Source organism: Amphiura filiformis, chromosome 19 (assembly GCF_039555335.1).
Source record: "Amphiura filiformis chromosome 19, Afil_fr2py, whole genome shotgun sequence".
In the NCBI taxonomy this organism is placed as follows: Eukaryota; Metazoa; Echinodermata; class Ophiuroidea; order Amphilepidida; family Amphiuridae; genus Amphiura; species Amphiura filiformis.
Window position 1 is genome coordinate 45280084 of NC_092646.1, and position 24941 is coordinate 45305024.

A 24941-nucleotide genomic window follows, 5' to 3' on the forward strand; every position below is an offset into this window, starting at 1 on the left:
TCGAGGACTGTTATATATCAAAATATCAAAAATATCAAATTTTAATAATTTGTCATAAAATTTGTAGGCCTATTAGATCGTGATTTTCAAAAAATGAAAATTATTTGATCATGATCAGAAAGACATTCTTCGTATTAGGAAAGCAATTCCATAATGTCTGATGTGCTCTCATGTCCCAAAAAATACTATCGAAACGCCCATTCCAGATCCCTTAAGTACTCTCTCTAATTTACTCAAGGTTGTGTTTGTATAAATGAATTCAGTTATATAAACACAGCCTTGTGAAAAGATCATGTTGACATAAATTAATTGACTTGTGGTTAAACATGTTAAAGTATCGTTAACAGATTCTATACGCTATAGCAGAATAACAAGCACATTTGCCAATAGGCCTATCAATAAAACTATAATGAGGCTATTAATGTAGCCCAACTGTACGTACAATCTGGCAATACCGCTAAATCTTAAAGAAATGAAAAATATCTGTTGCAATTTTCGGATTTGCATAAAAGTAATTCTAGTTCATCCAAGTTGTAAAACAATTATTTCTTTTAATACAAACACATTCCTTGGTAAGACAACTTTATAGCACTGTTTGAATATCAACATGAAGTAGTAATGACAAATTTAAATGTACACTATCGCCTCTGTAGTTTCCTAATTACATAGACAGCACGATTATTTTATTTTTATTCTGCAACGCTGTGAGGAAATAAGTATGCCAAAACCCATCGCAATAAGGACGAAAAATGCTTCGCATTTTTCGCCCAAAAACGATCCATGATAATCTAAAATGAGTTCAAATCTAAGATCTGACAAAACTTGTGCCATGTGTTTTTAAATGCGTATATTAAAAAAGCCTAATATCTGGGCCAATAAGAATTTAAATATACCCGCTCATTTACATGTATATACAAAAGGGGAGGTCTGAAAACATGACCACAAATTTTCCTGGAAAAATTAAGTTTATATGCTTTTCTATGGGGTTGACCCATAATTTTCATGTCAAAAAGGGGGCCTTGAAATTTTTGAGGTCTGTAAAGGGGGCCCCGAAATATTTTCGCGATGAAATGTTTTTGCATCAGCCCCCCCCCCCTTACAAATGTTTGTGAACGGTCCCTAAGTTCAGGATGAGTTTATAAGTGTGTGAACTGACATATGAATGGGCGTTTTCGTGTTTCAATAAGTAGATATTTATTTGAGTGTGGAAAAATTGTGATATTTTCATTGTAACATAAATATTCAAAAATGAAAAATTATATTCCACTTTACAGAATGCAATTCTGTAACCACTAATGATTGTTTGTGGTATTTATCATATTTGAACTTAGAAACATTTATTGAAAACCAATCATGGTTTAGGGTTGGGGTTAATGTTGTGGCTTAGGGTTGGGGTTAGTGTTGTGGCTTAAGGTTGGGGTTACTGTTGTGGCTTCGGATTGGGGTTAATGTTGTGGCTTAGGGTTGGGGTTAGTGTTGTGGCTTAGGGTTGGGGTTAGTGTTGTGGCTTACGGTTGGGGTTAATGTTGTAGCTTAGGATTGGGGTTAATGTTGTGGCTTAGGGTAGGGGTTAGTGTTGTACCTGAGCTAAGTAAACAAAGAAAAAATAAACAAATATACAGACAATTAATAAATGAAACAAACAAACAAACAAACAAACAAACACGATAAGTCCGTTACTAATACTCAAATCCATATAATTTATATTTCAAGTCCATGTTCAGGCATTGCGGTACATTTGACACTGTGACTCATTTATGATGGTTGCAAGGTAAATTCCCGGGGAATCCAGATCTTGATGAGTTGTCTCTTTCAGCATGTTAAGGTAGCTCTGATGAGCTTGTTGTCTGTTTCAAATTTTATATCAGTTTCACGAGACACTGAAACACTATCAGTTGTCTTCAATAGATTTTTGGTAATTGGGCTTTAAAACATTTTTTGAGGTTTCTGATGAGCCAATTGAACCTACTTTCAGCCCTCCGGCCGTTTTTTTTCTGAATGTCTACTTCTAACTTGGCAAATACTAATCTGGACGTCCGGCATCGTAACCCTAATCACAAATCTTAACCATAAAGCTTATCTCTAACATTGAATCAAAACTCTAAACCTAATCCTAAATTATAATCTTAAAGACCTCGTGATCGTTGGCTGCCGCATTTGGCTCCTCGCTTCGTTCAGAGTAAAGAACAAAAATAAAACAAAAAACGATCCATGATAATCTAAAATGAGTTCAAATCTAAGATCTGACAAAACTTGTGCCATGTGTTTTTAAATGCGTATATTAAAAAAGCCTAATATCTGGGCCAATAAGAATTTAAATATACCCGCTCATTTACATGTATACAAAAACAGGAGAACAAACAATTTCTTGGAAAAATCCGCTGCTATATGAAGTGTTCTTTCCTTCCTCGTGAGTTTTATTTCCATTGAGGCATCAAATCTGTTTTGGCTTTGATATCGCACGCCAGCGTGGTCAGTAATACTGTCTATTCAAAAGAAAAGATATTAATTAGCCTAATCCTTATAATATTTTGTAAACCAAATGTAAAATCCTGTCAAGAATAAATCGTATAATATTGGGCACATTTTGATTCTGGGAGTAATTTACTAATTTTACCGCATTTCGTAATAGAGCAAAAAAAAATCAGCGAAAAATGATGACAAATGTTTAAAGATTTTTTCATTCATTTTGTTTACAAGCAATATGAAATCACTAAATATCCTATGAAAATCAACCTATAATTTTCCTAAAACTGTCATTTTCACATACTCTGCAATAATTTGACAAGTAATTTGAGGCATTATGTTACCATACACATTGACTCTGAAAATAATAATTTAAAAAGTCCTACCGCATTTCGGATTTAGGTTTTTAGGCCATCTACAGGAAACAAACTTTAACCTAATACGAAAGAATTATACCAAAATAATTGAACTGAGTCATCGTCACCTTGAGAATTTATTCCCATTACCATGGCAACATGTGAACCCCGATGTCAGCAATATCAGCTCATACACGATTTTCCTGTGTCATGTGTTTTACTTGTTAGGGCGTGGTCGTATCACTGGCTGGGAATATTTATATATTAGGTTCCTGAGTACAAGAAGTAACTAAGTTAGTTTACTAATTGTAGGTCACTTTTTGGTGGGATAACACTATGGACCACAATGGCCTCATCCCAATGTCATAGTTCAATAACCTCAATTAAACAATCGTAGTGCAACATTTGACCTCAAGTTGCAGAGTATGAGTTTTAGTACCCAAATTTTCAAAGGTCATTCAATGAATGTACAAATGTATTGGGGTTAAAGAACTATGCCCCTGATAGATGAGCATGTTGTGGATCCTAGTGTAAGTTTAACAGTTGAAGAGTGAAAGACATACTGATCACCACATGCCCATCTGTCAGGACACAGCTTAACCTCAATATTGCTGTACATTATGGAATGTCCTTGACATGTTTTGGGTAATTATTTTCCGTCAGTGCAAATGATAATAACCTATGTTAGGGGTGGCATCAAAACCCAACCGCCGGCGCCCTTGTAGAACTGTCTGGTTTCTATTGACTATAGTTCAGAACCGCTTCGCTGCAGGGCGCTGGTGGTCGGGTTTTAAAGCTAAACACACAGAAAAAAATATACATAAGTTGTGTACAATTTTACACATCCAATATGTACGTATAAAACCACAAAATAATTGTGTATAATTTTACCTAATCCATGTTTTGTAAAAAAAACACCAAATTGTTATGTAAAAATTTACATATTTGCTAAGTAAATATTTTACACAACTGCTATGTTTTATAGCAGTTGTGTAAACAAAATCAGTTTTTGTTCAAAGGCCCACCTTGTATCACAAATTAAAAGCAAAACTTGTATAGAAATAATTGCATAATTGTAATTTGCGACATGAATTAAATTATGATGAAGGTGATTTGATGTAATTATATGATGCAATTATGTAACTATTAAATTTATATTCAATTAAATTGATTTATTCTTGACATCATTCCAGCATTCTGTTTAACAATGTTATACGGATTTATTAATTTTATTTTCAATGTTTTGACTGAATCATCATTGAATCATCATCATTCTTATCTTTCATAGTAATCGATGTAAACATGATAAACGTGGGTTAAGGGTATACGACGAATCGTTGGTCGAAGCAGCCAAAAGAATCGATTTTCATTATTTAAATCAATATATTATTGAAAAATAACACTTTGATGTTTTGCAAAAGTTCATTCTACAAATTAATCAATACTTTGAAAACGTGCTTGATTTATTGCAGTTAATAAGTTATGTACGTTTTACAGAAGTGTTGTTGTTTCACCCTCTTTACAACATAACTCAAGAACCACAGGACCTACAAAAGTATATCTGTGATATTTGAATTCTTCTACACGCTCGCTATGAAAATGATCAATGCAATTTTCGCCAAAGCTCACTACCATTCTCAAGACTACGAAATCGCAACAGTTTAAAATAGTTGCTAACCTTAAATGTGTGTGGTCCGAGACAAAAGCGTAAACAGTTCAGAGATTTGATGTCTCAATGGACCAAAAAAAAACTCGTGAGGAAGGAACATTTCAAACTAAGGACAATACCAAAATAAATTTTTCTTGTGCTCCGCGCATGTACGTATGTGGATACAATGAAAAATAAACAATTGAATTAAAAACAAAACAAGAAAAGAAGAACAAGCTAAGACAACTATCACTGAAACAATTCCACATGTGTGAGCAATTTACAAGAACACGTTTGTTCAAAAAGTGCACATATGTGAAAGTGAAATTTGTCTTTAATACGCGGCTTTCGGCTTAACCACTAGCAGGTTATCATGGTTATGTTAGCACATCTACATGTATATTATAGGTGCCAAAATCTGAATTTTGATGATTTTTTATGATCCTCCGAATGTGCAAATCACTGAATAGGCCCATGGTGTGCTTGTACACAGGTCTTAAATCTTTTGATACATTCTTAAAAGGCTCCTTTTTTCAAATTTACAGTGATGGGATGCTGGTTATCCTATCATGGTTATTCTGTCCTCTGGGGTACAACATCACATACTAGAATCCATCGCAAATACGTTTAAAGGATATTCTTGCAGGATTCTAAACATGGAATACTGGTTAAAACTACATGTTTATTTGCACATTATACATGTAACGTAACCATGGTAACATTATATATGTAACATATACTTTACAGTAGCCTGGTATTGTATTCTGTATGCAAAATGAGTTTCTGATTGTTCTGGGAATACCAGGTGCCGTATGTATAGTAAGCATGAATGCATTGGCCTATTAATCTTCAGCTTATTCAATCAATTAATTTCAGGATATGTTCTTCACATATTACCATGGGGGTAACTTGTGGCCAGACCGTGTGGTAAAATTAAGCTTAAAAAGTGAAAGTAACTAATAGATCCTCATATTTGCCTTATCTATGATTTTCATGCCAAGAAAAATGAGTTTATGTCATTTTAGTTTGTACGGAAGAACTGAGGAGACGTGCCAATATATCAAGATGGTAAGATGAGATGTCTAGATGAATGTCGTCTTCTCAATCATCTTGGCATCTACACATGTCCCTTTGGAGTTTCCGTAACATGCACGATTTGAATCTGTACAAATGACACTTGCATACAATTGCGACCATGAGCTCAAAGGGGGCGTGGTTATAGCAACTCGCGATTGCCTTATCTATCAGTTTCATGCCAAGCGAAAATGACTCCTCATCAAGTGTTAACAAAGGCAACAGTGTTTGCAGAAACGTACACAACTAAGTGCATTTCTGGATCAGATACTACGAACATTGTTTACTAAACTCGAGATTATTTCCAAATCTTGATATGCATAGTGTTCGTACATTTTTATCTAGCCTAACCCGGAATTTTTAATCATGTTAATTGTGGTGCTCGCTCATAAAGTCTCAAAATGTTGCATATGATAATATGTAACTTATCTTGTCATTAAAAGCGTTTAGAATAGGTCATGACGAAGCTCTAAGTCAAATGACTCATGTAGCAATAATATGCAAAGGATTCAAAAGTGACACCATTTTGATATAGGATCACGGATGATCTCACTCTCAATAGGGTCGCGTCCAAAGAAAATAAAACAGAGAACCCTGCATTAAATGATATTAGCCTAAGTTTGCTATATATCAATGTATATAGAAACCCTAAACATGAAATGCGTTGGGGTTTTGTTTCTTTCTTCCTTTCATTAGAGTCAGAGTGTATAAAATTAACATATGCCTTCAATTCCATTTATTGTAAAATCAGTGCAGAGTATGTTAGATGTGAAAATGATAGTTTTATGAAAATAACAGATTGACTAAATAAGATATTTAGTGATTTCGTATAAAACAGTCGTCTTGGGACATGACCATGAAATATGAAGTAGACCCCGTGGGGGGGGGGGCACTTCAATATGAAATGGATATAGGTGTAGGGCTGGCACTTTCGCACTAAGGGGCATTCGGTGAGAGCAAAATGTAAAAAATATGGGGTCATTGGGTGAGAGCATGATTTTGGCATTCGGTGAGAGCAAAATGTAAAAAATATGGGGTCATTGGGTGAGAAAATGACCTTTTTTTAAATGGAATCTTTGGGTGAGAGCCGAAATAGCGCCACAAAAACCTCGAAAATCGAATTTCTAGTTCTAAATGGCTTCAAATTTCATTGTTTTTTCAAAATAAATAACAAAATCAGTGAAAATGAAAGTTGCTGTTCAAATTGAACTTGTAAGGGTCTTTGGGTGACAGATCAAATGGAAAAATAGGGGTCTTCGGGTGACAGAGCATGTGTTCGTAAAAAAATATGGGTCTTTGGGTGAGAGCGATGCTGAAAAGGGGGTCTTAACAGCCCTACATACGCGTCACCTCCAAAGTTGGAGTGCCCCCCGGAGTAGACCTGTTACAAATGCACAAGGCAAACTTGTATCTAATCGTAAGTTAGACTTTGGTGTGTGGCTAATGATTAATAATAATTAAAGATGTATATATAAACCTCCAGCGGTTCAGTTGTCAACATTCAAAAAGTATGTAATAGCTGTTTTATTCCTCAACCACATCAACTATTTAGTTTCATTCTGATTGATGTTAGCATTAAAAAAAACACAAGTTGTCGACGGCACCGTTCATTCAGGTATGTAGGGATAGATAAGGAGGGTAGATAATGTTGAGAAAACGTACAATGACCCTTACAGAACCCTTAATTGTATATCGGTCTGTATAGGTAATAGACAATATCCGTGTGTTGTGTCTGTTTAGCGTGGGTAGGTCAATTGCATGACTTAGATTTGACAGGTTCAACATGGAACCTCACCTGTACAAAATTAATACATTGTTAAAACACTCAAGCCTAATTATAATCTGTAAAATGTTGACAAGTTCTTTAAAATGGTTGATAAATCAGGGAAATGTCCTTAAAGAAGCTTAAACCACTTTTCTTTTCAGAAATATTGACAAAGTTAAAATGTTACATGGTCTTTGAGATTGCGTGCCCTATTTACCATGTTTACACAGAATCTTCCTAAAAAGAATTAAGCTTGATCTCTCTTGACATGAAAAACACAGTGTCTAGGGGTAAATTCCTAAAAGTGTAGGCTACATGACATGAGTGGGAGAAAAGTGTAGTTTAGGATTTACGGATCTCTGAATGATGTCCCTTTTTTAACACATTGTTAAGTGCATGTGACGAGTCGACCACATAATCCTTTTGGTCAGCTCTGCCATGCCATGTTTCTTATTCTTTTATAATTGTTAATAATTATTATGTATTTTGTAAAATTAATTTGGCATGGAAAAGGATATGAATGTACTTCAGTGTTGTAATATTATAGTAACATCTGAAAAAGGCAAACAAACATAAAAAACCGTTGTAAATATTATATTTACGTCCACGGTTTATGTTTACTATATTGACATATGCTAATAGGACTCCAGCATAATAATGATGACAACAATATTAACGCTCTATTTAAAAACCACTTCAAGTTATAAATAGCATAAACACGTTGGGTTACTTAGAGTGAATAATAATTAATTATTCTTTATGTTATCATATATATGAAGACCGGAAAAGCAACATCTTGACCATGGATATCGGAAGGATTGTATTAACGGAGCTGCTTTGGCCAAAAGAAAAACATATACTGAAGTAAACGTTGCGTATTATTAGAACTACATAGAACCTGTTAAACATTTATACCCAGCAAGCACAAAACGTTTTCGACATCATTCGCAAAAGGTTAGAAAAGGTTGCCAAAAATGTTTAAATGTCGGGCACAGCAGCTGAAGGGAGTATCCCATCATGCATCTGCTTGCTCCATAGCAAATACATACAAAACATAAGTAAGAGCAGCTTAGATGTTGAGAGCTATGGATAGTTTCACAATACTTTGGAGATCATATTTTTTCAAACAAAAGTCTTAACTCCCCTGATATAAGCGAGTAATTGAAAGTTGAAGTGAGGGATTTTGTGTACACTTTCTATGGCATGTGCAGTTCTACTGTGGTACTGCAGAGCATGATGGGATACACCTATCTGCTGCTGTGATGTCGGGTTACATAAATGACATATAAATGAGTATAAAACGTTTTCATAACATTCAAAACAATTTGTTGATAACCTAATGCAAATATTCTAACATAATGTTATTTAAGTGTTAACAACAACATATTTGACAAAAATTGTATGCAACAAATATTTTACAATAACATTTTGAAAACATTTTAAAAATATTGTTGTAGTGTGTTTTCATACAAAACGTTTTAAAACGTTTCAATGACTTTTATAACCCGACATTTTAATGTTATTAAAACGTTTTTATCTAAACCAAACCCCAAAATATAACATGTTTAAAACGTTTTAAAACATTTGTGTTTGCTGGGTAGAAGCAATATCACGTCTTAATTCGCGTTTTTGTATACTTTTCATTTTCTTGTACTGAAAATAATTCATTGAAAAAGGTAATAGTGCAAATGTTAAATAATAGTCGATTTGGCCCTTATCACATGTCATATGTTACCAACTATCGGGTTATAGGCTTTCTCGACGGGAATTCGTAACAAGTAGAGAGATTGCGATTTCCGAACGTACGTATCGAACGGCCGTGCGATCTATTCAAAATCACTCTCCTAACCTCACTCCCGGGGTTTTGAATAGATTGCACGGGCGACGGTTCGATACGTACGTTTGGAAATCGCAAACTCTCTATTTCTACAAGTACGCATGATGCAGTCATGTCTACAGTAGAATTCATCTCGACCTTTGCAGGACTTAAACCCCATTAAAAGCTATTAAACCAAGATAACACTCATTGAAACAGCTCAACTGATTAAATCGGATCTTCTATGGTTGTGCACATGTGTCTGTTTTCATGTGCGATATCGCAATAAAGCTGGTATTATAGCTTCAGTTGGGTAACCGATTATAAAGGAAACGAAAGGAAACAATGGTATGTGTACCTTTGTTCACGAAATGAGACAATGGCCTGCTTTTTGTAAACCAGCATTCTTGAAAATGAGCAACATAATGCTTGTTGACCTAACACGGTTTGGAAATAATTTCTTCATATTTTTGGTGTTATCTGTCATTTACATATCCTTCCTAAAACACAAAAGTGCGACCCTCTCCAAACACCTAAATTAGCTAAAAATTTAGGACATGTTACAAAACTATATTGTCTAGAATTTTAGAAGAGTACTTTTAATATTGGCCGGTTATTTTTCACACAGCGACGTTAACTAGGCAATGTACTATTACCTATAACATTAACTAAAACACCAAAGTACGAATATTTCCAAACATCTAAATAATTAGCTAAAAATTTAGGACATGTTAAAAACTATATTTTCTAGAACTTTAGAAGAGTACTTTTAATATTGGCCGGTTATTTTTCACACAGCGACGTTAACTAGTCATATCCCCATACTTTTAACGTAGGGCTATTTGTAGAGGTCAATGGGAAAGAGCACTGTGTATTGTGTATAGGAAAACGGACAGTAACTGCAGTATGGCTGTCGATTATCACAGTATACCGATGCAGCCGGTCACTTCTTGTTCTTCTTCCTTATAGTGCCTCCCTGTAACCCTGTATGAGTATTATCGCACAAGCTGTACTTATTTTTTACTCTGGAACCTAGAGTAGATGAGTGTATTTTTGAAGTACAGTCAACAGTACCGGGATGACCCCCAGCTCTTTTCGAATAGCCTGTGACGTTCTTTAACGTGCACACTACATTAATGTGAGAAAATATGCATGTACACGGGACCGACAGCTTAAAGTGCCCTCCGAAACACTAAGCAAGTAATGTGAAATGCCTTGCTCAAGGAGACAAAGAGTCAGCCAAGCTCAGGCGGACCTGGGATTCGAACCCTTGACCCTTGGATTTACAGTCCAACGCCTTAACCGCTGGACCTCGCTCCCCTCTGTGTGAGTGGTCGAGCTTTCGTCCGATGTGTCTCTGAAAAGCAGAAAAGCAGAAGTATTTGTGAAGATTGGCAGAAAACCTAAGTGGCTTGACATAGTTATAAATACTTCTGCTTCTTATGCATTACTTCATTTCTGATGAAGTCAGTGACACATCTAACGAAAGCTCGACACATGGTCTGGCTGCTCCGCGGGCTGCACCGGTACTGTGATAACCACCGATGGTGTACTCGTAGAAGTACTATAACAAAAATAATAAAAGTGATTAGCTAAAATTATGCAATGGAGAAAGCATAGGAAATTACTTGTATGTAAGTTCATTATACGGACTTTTAGCACATACATAAATTCAACTGACCTTGAATTTTCGATGTGTGACACACATCTTTATCAGTAGTGATGCTGAGATGCTGTGATGGACAATACAACATCCAAGGGCAAGACCATCACAACATCTTACGACTACTTCTGACGAAGATATGTGTGCGCCATACATGGAAATTCAAGGTTAGTAAATTTGCATGCTGAAAATCACTTTAAACCTCTGGAGCCGTAAGCATGGTAAATTACTCAGACCTTTAATCATAACTTCTAATTTCTTTACAAAATCCTGGAAACTCAGACCGCGTCATATGATGTTCATTTGATTTTGAGCTCAATTTTTGAATTAGTCATAAATTTGAAATTAATGAATAGGATCCTATAATTATACGGTTGCATGAAATAAACAAACAAATACAATATAATAATTATATTGTATGACGTAGTTTATAGGTAATAGGTTCATAGGTCCTTCACCTATGATATTTTGCTTCAACGAAAGTACTGAGACTACTGTAACAGTCATCCAATTACGCATTTGTACCTGCCGGGATTCCTGGCAGTAATCAAAAAAATTTTTATTACTGGGGATTCTCCAGGTTTCCGCGATGAGGAGACATCCATTATAGTTACAAGGACATATTTCACATTCACCTGTCGAGATACTCTTATTCCAAGAAACAGTCTGAAAGGCTCACACTATAACATTTCATCTGGCAGGATACAGGTCTTCAACCAACATGTTTAAATGATGTTTGAAAGCCAGTCAGAGATACTATAATAATGAGATAAGACACTCTCTACAAACTGCCTATACCATGCTATACCGCAGTTGAAGACAGGCAATTCGCAAGCGTCGTCGCCGGCCAAGTCTTACTACGAACGTGTAATGAGAAGATACCATAGAGTCCTAGGCCTACATAGAGGTCTGGGGAAGAGACGGTCCGAATTGACCTACCTTGACCTATAATTAATAAGAGAATCACATTTTTGTACCGCTCACAAAACAAAGAGTATAAGTCCGCCCACCGCTGTCAATCATTCTAATGAACAAATAAACAAGCTCTGGCAATGACGTAATCCTAATTATAAATGAGAAAATCACATTGTACATGTATCTGCTGTACTAGATGTCTTCCAACAAGTGCCGGAGTGTCGCGGTCCTGAGCCAGTATTATGTGTTACTCGACGACTTGAGGTCGACTTTTCAGTAAGAGCGTTGAATGGTTGAATGCATATCATTATTCTTTAAGATTGGAAAAACGACATTTTTGGTTCTTACTGTCAGGACAAGGTCAAGTTATTTTAGTATGAGGAAATCATTGAGGAACTATTAATTGCCAGCAAAATGTATTCCTGGAGGGGTTCTACCTGGTTGAAGGTGCAAGGGGATGCCACGGTTTATAGGTACCTTTCCATCGATGTTGGTATATATCGATGGAAGTTTCGGTGAAGAGCAATGCGCCCAATTGGGCGCGTATGGACTAAAATTACCTTAAAAACATCCAATTTGGGACGAATTATGGTGCTATTTGGGTGCTTTATGTGACAAATTGTGAAATTATGAAAAGTTTCTTTGTCTTTTCTGTAACTTCTGATTTGCTCTGAGAAGTGATAACATAACAAACGCGTACTTTTGTCGACATGCTTTTAATACGTGTGTCCATATTTAATATTGGGGTTTTCACCGACAACTGTACAGGGTATCAAAAAATCAAGAAATAAGGAACCGCACATGTTACAGCAATTTTAACCTACATGTACTTACTTAAAAATTATTTCCAACTTAATTCACATAATTATTATTAAGGTGCATGCAATAGATTCAAACAAGATTTTTTTTTTTCAAAATAGACCATGAAAAGTCCATTTTGTTTCATAAAAAAAATCTAGAATTTGCAATTTATTTTGATGCTTTAATTAAATGAAAAATTGTTGTTTAAAAAGGACAGACTTGTAATCAGACTAAAAAGTTAGCTCATTGAGAAATGCATACTTGTAGGCCTATAGGATTTTGGAAACAAAATGTGATAATTTTGTGGAGATACAGAATGCTAGAACAAACAAATTTACATTTTTATGGAATGTGTACACCGTACGCTTTCTGTTCCTACTGAAATAATTCTTAAAATAACTCTTACTTAATAAAAAAAAAAAGAAATGTACTAGAATTAAAGGGTTTAGCTGGGGTTCGAGCCCACAATCTATGGATTCATAGTCCACTGCCTACACCACTGTGCTATGAGTCGTTGTTCCAGAAAGGTGTTTGTTTATCATACTTATTGATTACGGAATAAAGTGCATATACACAAAATCTACATATTTTTATTATATGGACATAATTAATTAATTGATTGTTAGAACAATTGTCAAAGCAAGTACCCTCTCTGCGTATACGCAGCACATTGGATGCTGTAGAAGACAGGTGATAGTTGGGATATCGTACTCATTACGACAGAATGACCAGTGCTCTATGTTTATCGTGATACTACCTATTAAATTGGGTTAAAATTCCCTAATCATTGCTGCGGTAACTCAATTCATATAATCATGATAATATAATAATTATTGCATAAACTAAACGAAATGCACACAAAACGCATGGTTAAAAACCAGTAACAGCACATTACATGCGATCAAGCCAAAAGTTTGTCATGGTCATGCAGTTCCTTTATTTATGAATTTGGCAAGTAAAATGCTAAATTAAATACGTAATGCGTAAAGTTACGTATAAAATGCAAATGTTCGTCATAGTCCTGTTGATATTTTATGACATGATTCAAGAAAAAGGAAAGGAAGAGAGACATCATCACAGTATTATGCAAACGAAACCAAATCTAACGGAAACGAGCGTTACCAGCGAGTGCCAACCGGGCTTACATCATTTACTTCAATACATTACAGGAGATGTCAATGATAATTGCTTATCTATATTACGATCCGATTACAAAGAAATGATAAATTTCTACTTTCAAATGATATGATGACGTCAAAACATATAACGTAATGACCGCTATACCAACAATTTGAGCATCAAAGAGATATTATCAAAAAAATATCCGTATCTTGGGTTCCTGAGCATTGCTGAGGGGGAATGTTTTTTTTTACTTGAACCATGTGGGGGAATGCATTGTTTTGGATGTCTTGTTACATATGTAATGTCAAAAAATAGGTCAAGGTCAACAGGGCTCAGTGGATTTTGATCTTTTTTGCTGTGTTACACCTGAGATAGAACTATTCTTTTTTTAAATGTTCTTGCAAGTAAAGTAATCTGAGACCATTTTGATCAAAATCAGAGATTTTTTCAATTTTTGTCCCCTTTGGAATCCAAATTTTGACATTTGACCTTTAACTCAACTGTAGGCCTACATCGGAGATAGGTAAAACTATACTTTTTCTGAATTCTTATGACGAAAGGAATACATTGGTTCAAGTTTTTATTAAGATTTGACCAACTTTTAAATTTCACCCGCTGCATGCATAAACGGCCATTTTGGATTTATGCAAATTAGGCATTGTTCCACTACTGGGATTCGGGGACTTTCGATGTGTTATTTTCATAAATGAATGGTGATTAAATGGATTATGTTGTAATTAGTGCATATAGTGGGTGATTTCATACTTTGACTGGCCTATAGGTATGTTAGCGCACGTATTCTTTTTACTTCATGCAATAAAATTTGATTCTTGTTGATTTTCTGATTTAGTAACACTAGAAAAATGCCAAATCACTGTGCAATGAATGGGTTAGTTCATGTCGTGTCCACAATTGTTTCCGTTCTTGGAAACGCAAAGTGCACTTTATATGACGGTACACACAAGTTTTGCCCTTTCAACCAGTCTGTAGATACAGTAATAGAACTGCCAATCATTATAAAATTATGATATAGGCCTATTCCAGCAGGATTGTGAGAGAACACATCCCTCGTTCTAATCACATTCTAACATTTTCCTAGTAGTGCTATTTTTGAAAAAATATTGCAGTCGCCTGACGGAAAGCATTAGAAGTTTCACTTTTTATTCTTAAGGGGGTACTACACCCCTGTCCAATTTTGTGCCTATTTTTGCATTTTTCTCAAAAATTATAGCGCATTGGGGACAAGCAAGATATGTATATTATAGGGGCAGGGACTATGCACTGGAATTTGTATTTCAGCACAGACAACAGTTGTGGAGTTACAGTCAAAAATGAGGGAAAACCAATATTTGATCAGTAAATCAAAACTACTTGCCTTGAGTTGCTGAATTTTCAGTGCAGTAGTTGTAGTCCATGCCTTGCCCCTATAATATACATATATCTAGTCACCAAATGCTATAATATTTGAGAAAAATGCAAAAATAGGCACAAAATTGGCCATGGGTGTAGTACCCCCTTAAACATTGGTTGCATGTCTTATTTATGACTGGTTGAAATGATCCAGATCAAGAGATCTTTGCACTAAAACTTCACAATTGCTTCTATTTTACTTGCTAGCAAACACATGTCAAAAGAGCCAGTTCTTGACAATAAATAATGTTGAGATGTTTAGATATACAATATAATTAGATACTGCATGCTTTATGTGTTTTCAATTAAAAACATATCATTTTATGGACTGTCAACTTGCTCCCTCGATCATCTCTTGTGTGATTACAAAACACATGATTCATCCCATTGATTTCTTTTGTGAGTGTTGTTATTGTTCTTGCTGTTGTTGTTGTTGTTATTGTTGTTTAGTAAATTGCAACATGGATCACACTGTAAATCAGTAGCTGTAACACTTTTTAAACACGTTATGCGTTTAAAATTGTAATATTATTATCTATGAACCTTCATATTTTGAAACCTATTCTCCTACACATCACAAATCTAAAATAATATCAACACCGTCTCTTTCGTTTACATGTTATCATACTTTGAATTTGTATCTAAACGCATCCTAAATACTTGCAACCGTTTAGCTTAGTGACATGTTTAGATATCAAGCATTAACCTGCATATCATCCAAACACAAGCTAAACAGTGGTGTTTAGCTTGTGTTTAGATCATACAGGTTGATGTTTGATATCTAAACATGTCACTTACCTATTCGCGGTTGCAAGTGTTTACAAACACAAGCTAAACATGGTGTTTAGGATGGGTTTAAATACAAATTCAAAGTGTGATAACTTGTAAACCAAAGTGATGGTGTTGATTTTATTTTGGATTTGTGATGTGTAGGAGAATAGGTTTCAAAATACGAAACCTTCTTCTGAAAAGGTATACATATAGATAATAATAACAATTTGGCTACCTAGTGTGTTTAAAAAGTGTTGTAGCTAGGCCGGATTAACATTGTAGGAAAATAACTGAACACAAGCAATAACTAAAATCATGATTATTTTATTTCAATGCCATGTTTGTTTGCATGCTCCGTTTCGTCTTCTTTCTTCTTCGTTTCTTCTGCGTCTTTCGTCGTGTGGACGCACTCTAATTTCAGACTATTCATTTTTCTTAACAGAATCCCTATTCATTTTTGATCCCGATCTATTCATTTTGATGAGATATATTGTTCATTTTGATTAGGCATTTTATCAAAATGAATATAGTTTCTGTTTCATCAAGTAACTATTTAAACTGAAAAGATCTCCAACTCACTATTTGACAAGATTATCCATTTCAATTTGAAAATGCTCTGTTATATACCGCTCGGAAAAGGCAAAGTATATATTCAAATTTTTTTGGTCATTTTTGATAAGAACCTATTTATTTTTGACAAGAACATATTCATTTTTTAAATGACAAGGCAATCTTAACAAATTTGATGAGTTTCTTGTCATTTTGATGAGAAAATCCGATTCATTTTGAAGAGAACCCTGTTAATTTTGAAGAGAATGTCCCCTCCGAATTTGAATAGATTCTATTTGTGAGAAGTTCATTTTTAGAGTGTGCTAACATCACAAATATCTCTTTAAGAAGATAGCAACAAAAATGATAGATGAGGGAAAATGCCAAACGGAAGATCATGAAATTGAAATACTTCTGGTAGGTCAATCATGGCTTTCCGTTTTAAACGCAATAAACGGAGAACGCAGTCATGGTTAAACAGCTTGCACTTGCCGTTGAAATTGAATATTTCCCGCGGATTAATACATTCTGAAAACGTTGCAATAGTTATGTAAGTTACAAGCATAGAAATGCGTTAAAAGGGTGATTTCTAGAATTTTGTCATGATATCAGAAAAGTCACATTTGGGCATGTTATACCGTATATGTTACTCTTGTGAGATCTTCAACCAAGTTTTTCAAATCAGGCACCTTTTGGAATTGGTAGTACATGCCAAAGACTTTGTGTTGCGATCATTTTGATCGTGGTACAGAACTCAAAAGTGTGATCCAGATGACATAGTGATAATCGGATTACACGTAACACTTCGCTGGCGAGTAAAGTGGCATGGATCAGGACTCAAACAGAAATTACAGACATAATCAGATAATCCACACAATCATTAAAGATGAAGAAGTTGCCTTGGGCTGGCCATCTTGCAAGATCAACAGATAATGGACAAAGAATATCACAGAATGGAAGCCTTGGCTGGGCTCAAGTCAGACAGAAAGTCAGATGGGGGAATGAGATATCAAGTTTCATAGGGATCAGGCATTGATGGCAAAAGCAAATGACAGGAATCCTTGGTGCCAACTTGTGGAGGGTTTCGCCCTGCAGTGGACTAAATACACCTGCTGCTGCTGCTTCTGCTGCTGGTGATGATGCTGCTGCTGCTGAAGATGATGATGATGCAATAAGTTAATAAATGTCTCAGTGACAGTATTCATGACACACAGCGACAGCGCCTGGTAAATAATCATATTGTACAGACAGGGAAACTAAATCAATACGTATATGCACGCCGATACACGTGTATTGATTTTCAGACGATAGATCTTTGGATACCGGCGTAGAAAATGATGAATATCTCCCGACATTTTAAGGCTAACACTTGATATAATGTCTTGAAAGAACTCGGGCAGTCGTATAAGCGTGCGTATTGACAAACAACCGTGCGTTTTGAAATCAAAAACTGACCAAAACTCGGATTTTATATGTTATATGTACAAGGTATAAAACGTTTTAATAACATTCAAAAACATTTTGAAAACTTGATGCAAAAAATTCTAGCACATTCAAATATGTGATGTGTCACGTCAAAAGGAGACACTTTTGGGCAGGATCGTAAATGGAGAAATAGCCAAAAATCTGCCCGGGGGTGATTTTTTCACAATTTGGGTTTGCTGCGAATTTGTGATGTTATTAATGTTAAAAATATTGTCTGATAGTTTCAGACCGGAAAATAACTGGCATCTTGTATTTTGTGAGACATTTTTCAAGGTAATTCCTACTCTCAACATTGTCAATAATATTTTTAAAGGCCGATATCTCAATTTCCATTTTTATAATACCATAACTTACGAACTCAATATCTTTGCTTAGGAAAGTGTCTCCTTTTGACATGACACGTCACATATGTTAACGTTTTGACACATTTTTAAAAATGTTATAATAGTGTTTTTACATATCAAACGTTTTAAAAACGTTTTTATGACCTATAACCCACATTCAAATGATATTAAAACGTTCTGAATAAAACCAAAACACATGACATTTATAACACGTTTATAACCATTTTAAAGACATTTTTGTGTACATAAGTGCATGGATAAGTCAACCGAAACGCTTTCGCTTTCAATCAACCCAACCAAAAGGCAAGACCGTGAATTAATAGCGTAACTGTACGTCAACGAATATCTGGGTGTAGATCACTTGACATTGACCGTGATGATATGACACACAAACCGATAAATATTACTGACATACTATAAACATATGGGAAACAATTAATTAAAGCAATATTAATAATGTCACAAAATATTGAACAAGTTGCAAACTGAGATACTGAGTCGTTGCAAAAGATATAAAGCTATTATATAGGCCCACATCTACATGCAAACCAAGTTGAGAGTTGATATCAAGTAACTTTTAGGGACCATTTCATTCTTCGAAGATTATAATAAGGAGTGAGACGGAAAGTGCAACAAAAAAACGTTTGCGAACTAGGGTATATGTTTATGCCTTTTCGAATAATGACTTGCATAAACATCAGATCTCAGAAGGAGAAGATTGAGTTCCGTGCGGCGGATAATTAAGAGGCACACGTGTGAACGATCCCTAGGTTATTCTTGGCTTGTCAGTTCAGAAATATTCCATTCAGCATTTCGTGTAAAGAATAAAACCATGAATTTGATAGAAATCGTACATTTATGGCGTTAAAGCAATTCCCGTGAAATTCAGGTCATGTCGTTATAAGCAAATTTGAACAGTAGGCCTACATAGCCAAAACACTGAAACAAAACAAAAATTACGTCGATGATATTCGTTAATATTGTAAGTACATGTATACTTCCTATATATATTTTTAATTAACGTGGTTTTTTTACTTAATATTTAGCTATAATTCTGTAAAAGTTATAAAAAGGGATACCCGATTTGCCGCGTGAAACATCAGTATGGGCCTATATCAAAAGATCACGTGTATGAAGCTATGGGTTGGATGACTAAGAGTTACATAGATTTATTATTAAGTTCCAGGGACCTGCTTTTATAGCGTACTAAAACTAACATCAGGTGATTTAAAGGGTTCCCTGAAAATCTGCGAGCTGGATAAAACTTACGACTCGAATGTTTCAGTATAAGGATAGGCTATAATTAAAAATAAATTAAGCAGCAAAACTGGATCACATTAGCACTTATGATAGGCTTATTTTAATGACCATAAACTTGCTCGGGCGATTGGACCTGTAAGACATGAACCACGAAACACTGGTATCATCCGACAACAAATTGGGAAATCCTATCCAATGTTTGTTTGCCACCGCATGTCACAGTGTCTCATCAGCTATATAGATAGCAAGTAGCAATCCATGCGCGTATTTTGGTGGGGGGCTTTGGGGGCGCCAGCTCCCCGGGGTAAAAGCAAGGGGCGGCCAAAATGAAGGGGCGGCGGAAGAAGAAGGGGCGGCAAAAACAGGGGCGGCCAAAACGAAGGGGGCGGCAAAACGAATTAGTAAAGAAAAAAAGGCGGACAAATTTGATAAAGGATAAAAATTTTTGGAAAAATTGGTACTCTACATTAAAATGTGCTGCTTTTAGGGCGCTAGCGCCTGAAACCTTTTCTTCAGCCCCCCGGGGTTGGGGCGGCCACGGTAGGCCTACGCCACTGCAATCATGTCTGTTTTTTCTACTTTGCTTTCATCAGCATTGCCAGTGCCCAACACAATCTTGATTCATGCTTGAACACGATTGTTTATTATACTTTATAGAATAGTAAAAAATAATGAGCTATTACTTAATGGGTACTTGTAAATTTAGTAATGTATCGAAACGTATGGAAATGGATGGAAAAGGATGGAAATGGGTGGAAATGGATGGGAAAAGGATAGGAACGGATCGAAAAGGATGAAAATGGGTCGGAATGAATCAAAATATGACTCGAACATCTCGAAATGAGTACAATAAGAGCTAAAATTCATCAAAATGTGTTTTCTTATCCTGTGTCTTCATTTGTTTTCCTGTCTTCCCTATTTTTGCATTTCTTTCTTTCTTGCTTTTTCTTTTCATGTAAATAATCTTTTAATTAATCAATTAACGCAAGAAAGAAAGCACAATTGTTCTTTAATTTTAGATTAATATTAAAAGATATTAATTAATTAAATAAATAGTTGTACTTTATTTTTCTCAATGACATTATTTATTAGCATTAAATAAAAACTCCATGATTTCAATTAGGTGTAAGTTGGGACATATGACTTGACAAGCATTACAAAAATTAAAATGCCAAAAAATCAGGTTTGAAAAAAAAATGACTAACTTTTGATTTATATACATTTTTATAGGCCTATTCCTGCATATTGTAGGAGGATATCGCTAGTATGAGTTTTCAATTCCCCTGTCAAATAGACCTTAAAATGTGTTTAAACTTAATCTGAGCATAAAATTCTAGAATTTGATTTAATATGATTTAGATATCATATCTATAGACCAATTTGGTGAATGAATTGTGGAAAAATAAACAATTTTTATCAAGACAATTTTCACCAAACTTTTTTATGATGTACTTCTTCTCCAGGATTGTTACTTTCTATTTATAGTACTTTATAATAGCTGATGAACTACTTCAAAAAAGGATTTTAAAAGATTTATATTTCAATAATTATCTTGAAAAGTTTGCAACTGGTGTATGTATGATGTCATGAACATTTAATTACACAAATTATGTTGAAAATTTGTATTTTGTAATATTACATTATGGCCTTGACCTATTGAGATCTGCCAATGTTTCATCACAGATATTTGAATGTTATCATAGTATCTGTGGTTTCATGCTGCTGTGGCGGCTTTTACTGGCCACACTGTCCTGTGATTTGAGCATTTTGACCGACAGGTGAAACACATTTTGACAAATTTTAGCTCTTATTGTACTCATTTCGAGATATTTGAGTCATATTTTGATTCATTCCGACCCATTTTCATCCTTTTCGATCCATTCCTATCCTTTTCCCATCCATTTCCATCCTTTTCCATCCATTTCCATACGTTTCGATACGTTACTAAATTTACAACTACCCATTACTTAATGATGTTTTGTCATTCATTCATCGGTCGCACTGTATGAGACGTATTGCATAATAATTCAATTCAATTTAAATTGATCACCAATAGATCCCTATACACAAGTTATCAAGTATAAACTTCTGTAAAAGTGCATGACCTATATTCAATTATCAAACCAATTAATTAGAAACATACGATTTATGTAGACAAGGTCATGACCAATGATGACATATATATTTTCATTTCAACTTTGTCATAAAACATTTATGTTTAGAAATATCATTTGACATAATACGATATTGTACAGCAGAAATACTAAATTGACTAATAATTAGGCCTATGCTGCAATTTTATAACCGAATTAGCCTAAAATAAACAAATTTAAGACACTTTTGCACCAACTGCGACGACTGAAAGTTTCGAATAGCGAAATTTTTCAGAGATGATTATAAACATGATAAAGGTTCTCTGTAGCACATTGCTTTTAGCTTACAATCCAAACTTGAACAACTTACCGGTCCAACAAACGATTTTACTATTGGTTTTTCTCTTTCAACATCTACTCCAAAATGTGCAAAAGTAGACGGTCTATCACGATCTTTATAAGTTGTAAAATATGGTTTCATATCAAGCCCAAATTCTGCAAATGTAACGGGTCTTTCCATCGTACAAGCACCCGGTGGTTTCGGCCTGAGTTTAGCCTCCATGAGGTCGACGTTGTCAATATGCGACAATGGCTATAAGTCCAGTGAATGTCGTAGTCCTAACAGGTTGAGATATAGTTCCACAGACTTGTCCCCTCTGTTTAAGAGAGTTCTGACACACTGCAAGGTAGTGTTAGTTACTTTGGCTATGTGCAGGGCAGCAGAGTAGGGGAAAAGTCCAGTGTTGCTACAACTTTGTTGTCACCCAAATTCAGGAGGCAAGAAGCTGCAAGACGACTTACAACGACAACGCGCCCACAATCCCTTGATCTATTGGATAAGGTGTTAACTGTTATCCAGAAAGTCGTGTCATTCTGAAGTTTGGACAATGACTTTTAAAAAATCAGTGGCAAAATGGTCCACTACATGTGACACTTCTTAGTTTACGAAAAAAGACCGAATTGTTATCGTTTATTTTTTTAATTCGGCCGGTTGCTGCTATAATTTTTTGACCAAAATGTAGGTTTTAAAAGTCAAAACCTCAAGTGTTCCTTACAATAATTTTTCAAATTTTATGTCATTAAATGAAAAAGCACACTTAGGGGCCTATTGTCCATAATACTAGCGTCACTAGAATGAGCAATGGTCAATTCTCTTTAAATTGCAAATCTTGTGCAAAATTTTACTATTTTCACCTGTTTTGTCATATACGGTTGTAAATTCAATGAACTATGACTTTGCTAAAGAGCGCTTACAAATTGATATTAAGGCACGGTTCATGAGCCTACTTTTTATTCGACTTCAAAGAGGTTAGTCTATTTGATGCAACACGTATCTTCTGATTAAGCATGGCGGCCAGCTGGAAAATGCACCCAGTCAGATGCATAATCCGCGGTGTTGGCAACTCCGGGAAGGGGAAAGTCATACTGCACGGTGACCGAGAATCGCTTCCGCTATGGGCACACAATACATACGTCACCCTTCCCTGTCATTGCCTTGCGTGTATGCAAGGGACCGATGCTAAACAAAATCAAGTTTGACAACTAAGTTAATGTTACGGAAGGCAAAGTGCTTTTGTACGTAGAGTAGATGGTTTTAAAAAATCTTATATTTTTTGCATCAGTTTTCACTTGTTTTGATATTTATATATATTGGTTTGTACATGGAATGTTCTGGAAATTCTATGGAAAATGCTAGTAAACAATCATACATAATCATGATAATGTAAACAACTAGAATGATCATGATTGCCACTAGTAAGTGTTGGCGCTATTACAGTAATCATGTACACAGGTGAATGATTCCGATTGGTTTGTGTTGAGGTAATGAGCTATTTTTAGAAATGCTGTAATATGATATAAATAGTGAAGATTATTCTAGTATGGGGACAAATTATATACAGTATAAGGCCTGGAGAGTAAATGATTTTAGGAGCAGTTCATAGTTATAATAGGGAACTCTGTGAAACTTGTGTTAGCCAGTGGTGATACAAAAGTTACTATAATTGTGCATGTGAAGTCTTCAAATTTCGGTTCGCGGTTCCTGTGTGTTGGAGAGAAAAAAGACGCCATAGGCGGCAGTGAAAGCCAACAGTGCTTGATTGTCTTGTCGACTCAGTGACGGACTGAAATATTTCCATCAACGAACTGTGGTATTTTGTTGGACTAATAATATACTGTGTTATTTGACTGTCAAGTGGAGCATATAGCTTGCACAAGTGATCTCCGAGAGACGAGCTTACGGTAAACATAGAAATAAATTTTCTGTACATTGCCAGAAGAAGAAGGTTTCGTAATAATAGGTAATTCATGTATAGGATTAAGGAGTTCCATAGGTGGAAGGTTCGATAGAGAGAGCGCGAACACTGAGCTGTTTGCACTCGCCGTGGCAACAGGACATTTCAAAAGTGGATAAAACTTTTTGAGAGTTAATTTCAGATTGATAATTATGAAGGAACAACACAGAAGTATCACTATACTAATTCTTAAACCAACGCATGCAACGTATCATGGGGTCGTTTGGAGATTGGAAACTGTCGTGCAGGATCTCTGCAGGAGCGGTCACGAGATATGGAGAACCAGGAGTAAGCAGTTTGTGAAAATGTCGTAGGACTTATAAATTCGGGTTGTTAAGGGGAGACGAGGTGTTGTTGGTCGAAGCAACAAAACAAATCGATTTTCATTCTCTAGATCAATAAATTATTGACAAATAACACCTTGATGTTTTGCAAAAGTTCATTCTACAAATTATATAATTTGAAAACTTGCTTAATTTATTGTTGTTAATGAGTTATGTACATTTTACAAAAGTGTTGTTGTTTCAGCCCTCTTTACAACATAACTCAAGAACCACAGGACCTATAAAATTATTTCTGTGATATTTGAATTCTTCTACACGCTCGCAAGGAAATGAGCAATGCAATTTTGCCAAAGCTCATTACCATTCGCAAGATGTTGTGAACTACCAAATCGCAACACTTTGAAATACTGTATTACCTTTTTAAGCTCGCGAATTAGATAATAAGACCATAGCATAGCAGCTGGGATAGTGAAAACATAGTCTTCAGGTTGGACTGAGACTGTGGTATACCAGGGGTTTCCCTTGGGTAGACAGGATCTTGGACATTGCCGGATCTTGGATCAAGAACTGTGACCATCAACGGAATCTCATCATCACTGAGAATGTCAGCCAAACATCCCCAGGCTTAGATAAGTAACGTAACAATAGCAAAACGAAATATTTGTAGTAACTATAAAGTTTAATTCTTTTGATATTGTAGAGTAATTTGATTGAAATCCATACTGCACTGATATAATCATAAGTTGTTTGATATAATAAACAGTGTGTTTGCGTGTTTGGTCACTTTGGTGTTGAGTGAGCTCGGTAGCAGATGATTTTGGAATG

The 24941-nt window shown here is 35.2% G+C and overlaps 1 protein-coding gene across 2 annotated transcripts in view; it reads right to left on the minus strand.

Moving 5' to 3' along the window:
- LOC140141359 (uncharacterized) overlaps positions 1 to 22264 on the minus strand; it is a 40969-nt gene extending 18705 nt beyond the window's left edge. The window contains exon 1 of one of the 2 annotated variants that reach the window (XM_072163195.1): positions 21909 to 22264. In XM_072163195.1, coding sequence (XP_072019296.1) covers positions 21909 to 22100 — 192 coding nt within the window. In that variant the 5' untranslated portion in view covers positions 22101 to 22264. The remainder of the gene's footprint in view (positions 1 to 21908) is intronic. The other variant, XM_072163196.1, reaches the window with a different exon arrangement.
- Positions 22265 to 24941: the final 2677 nt, after the last annotated feature.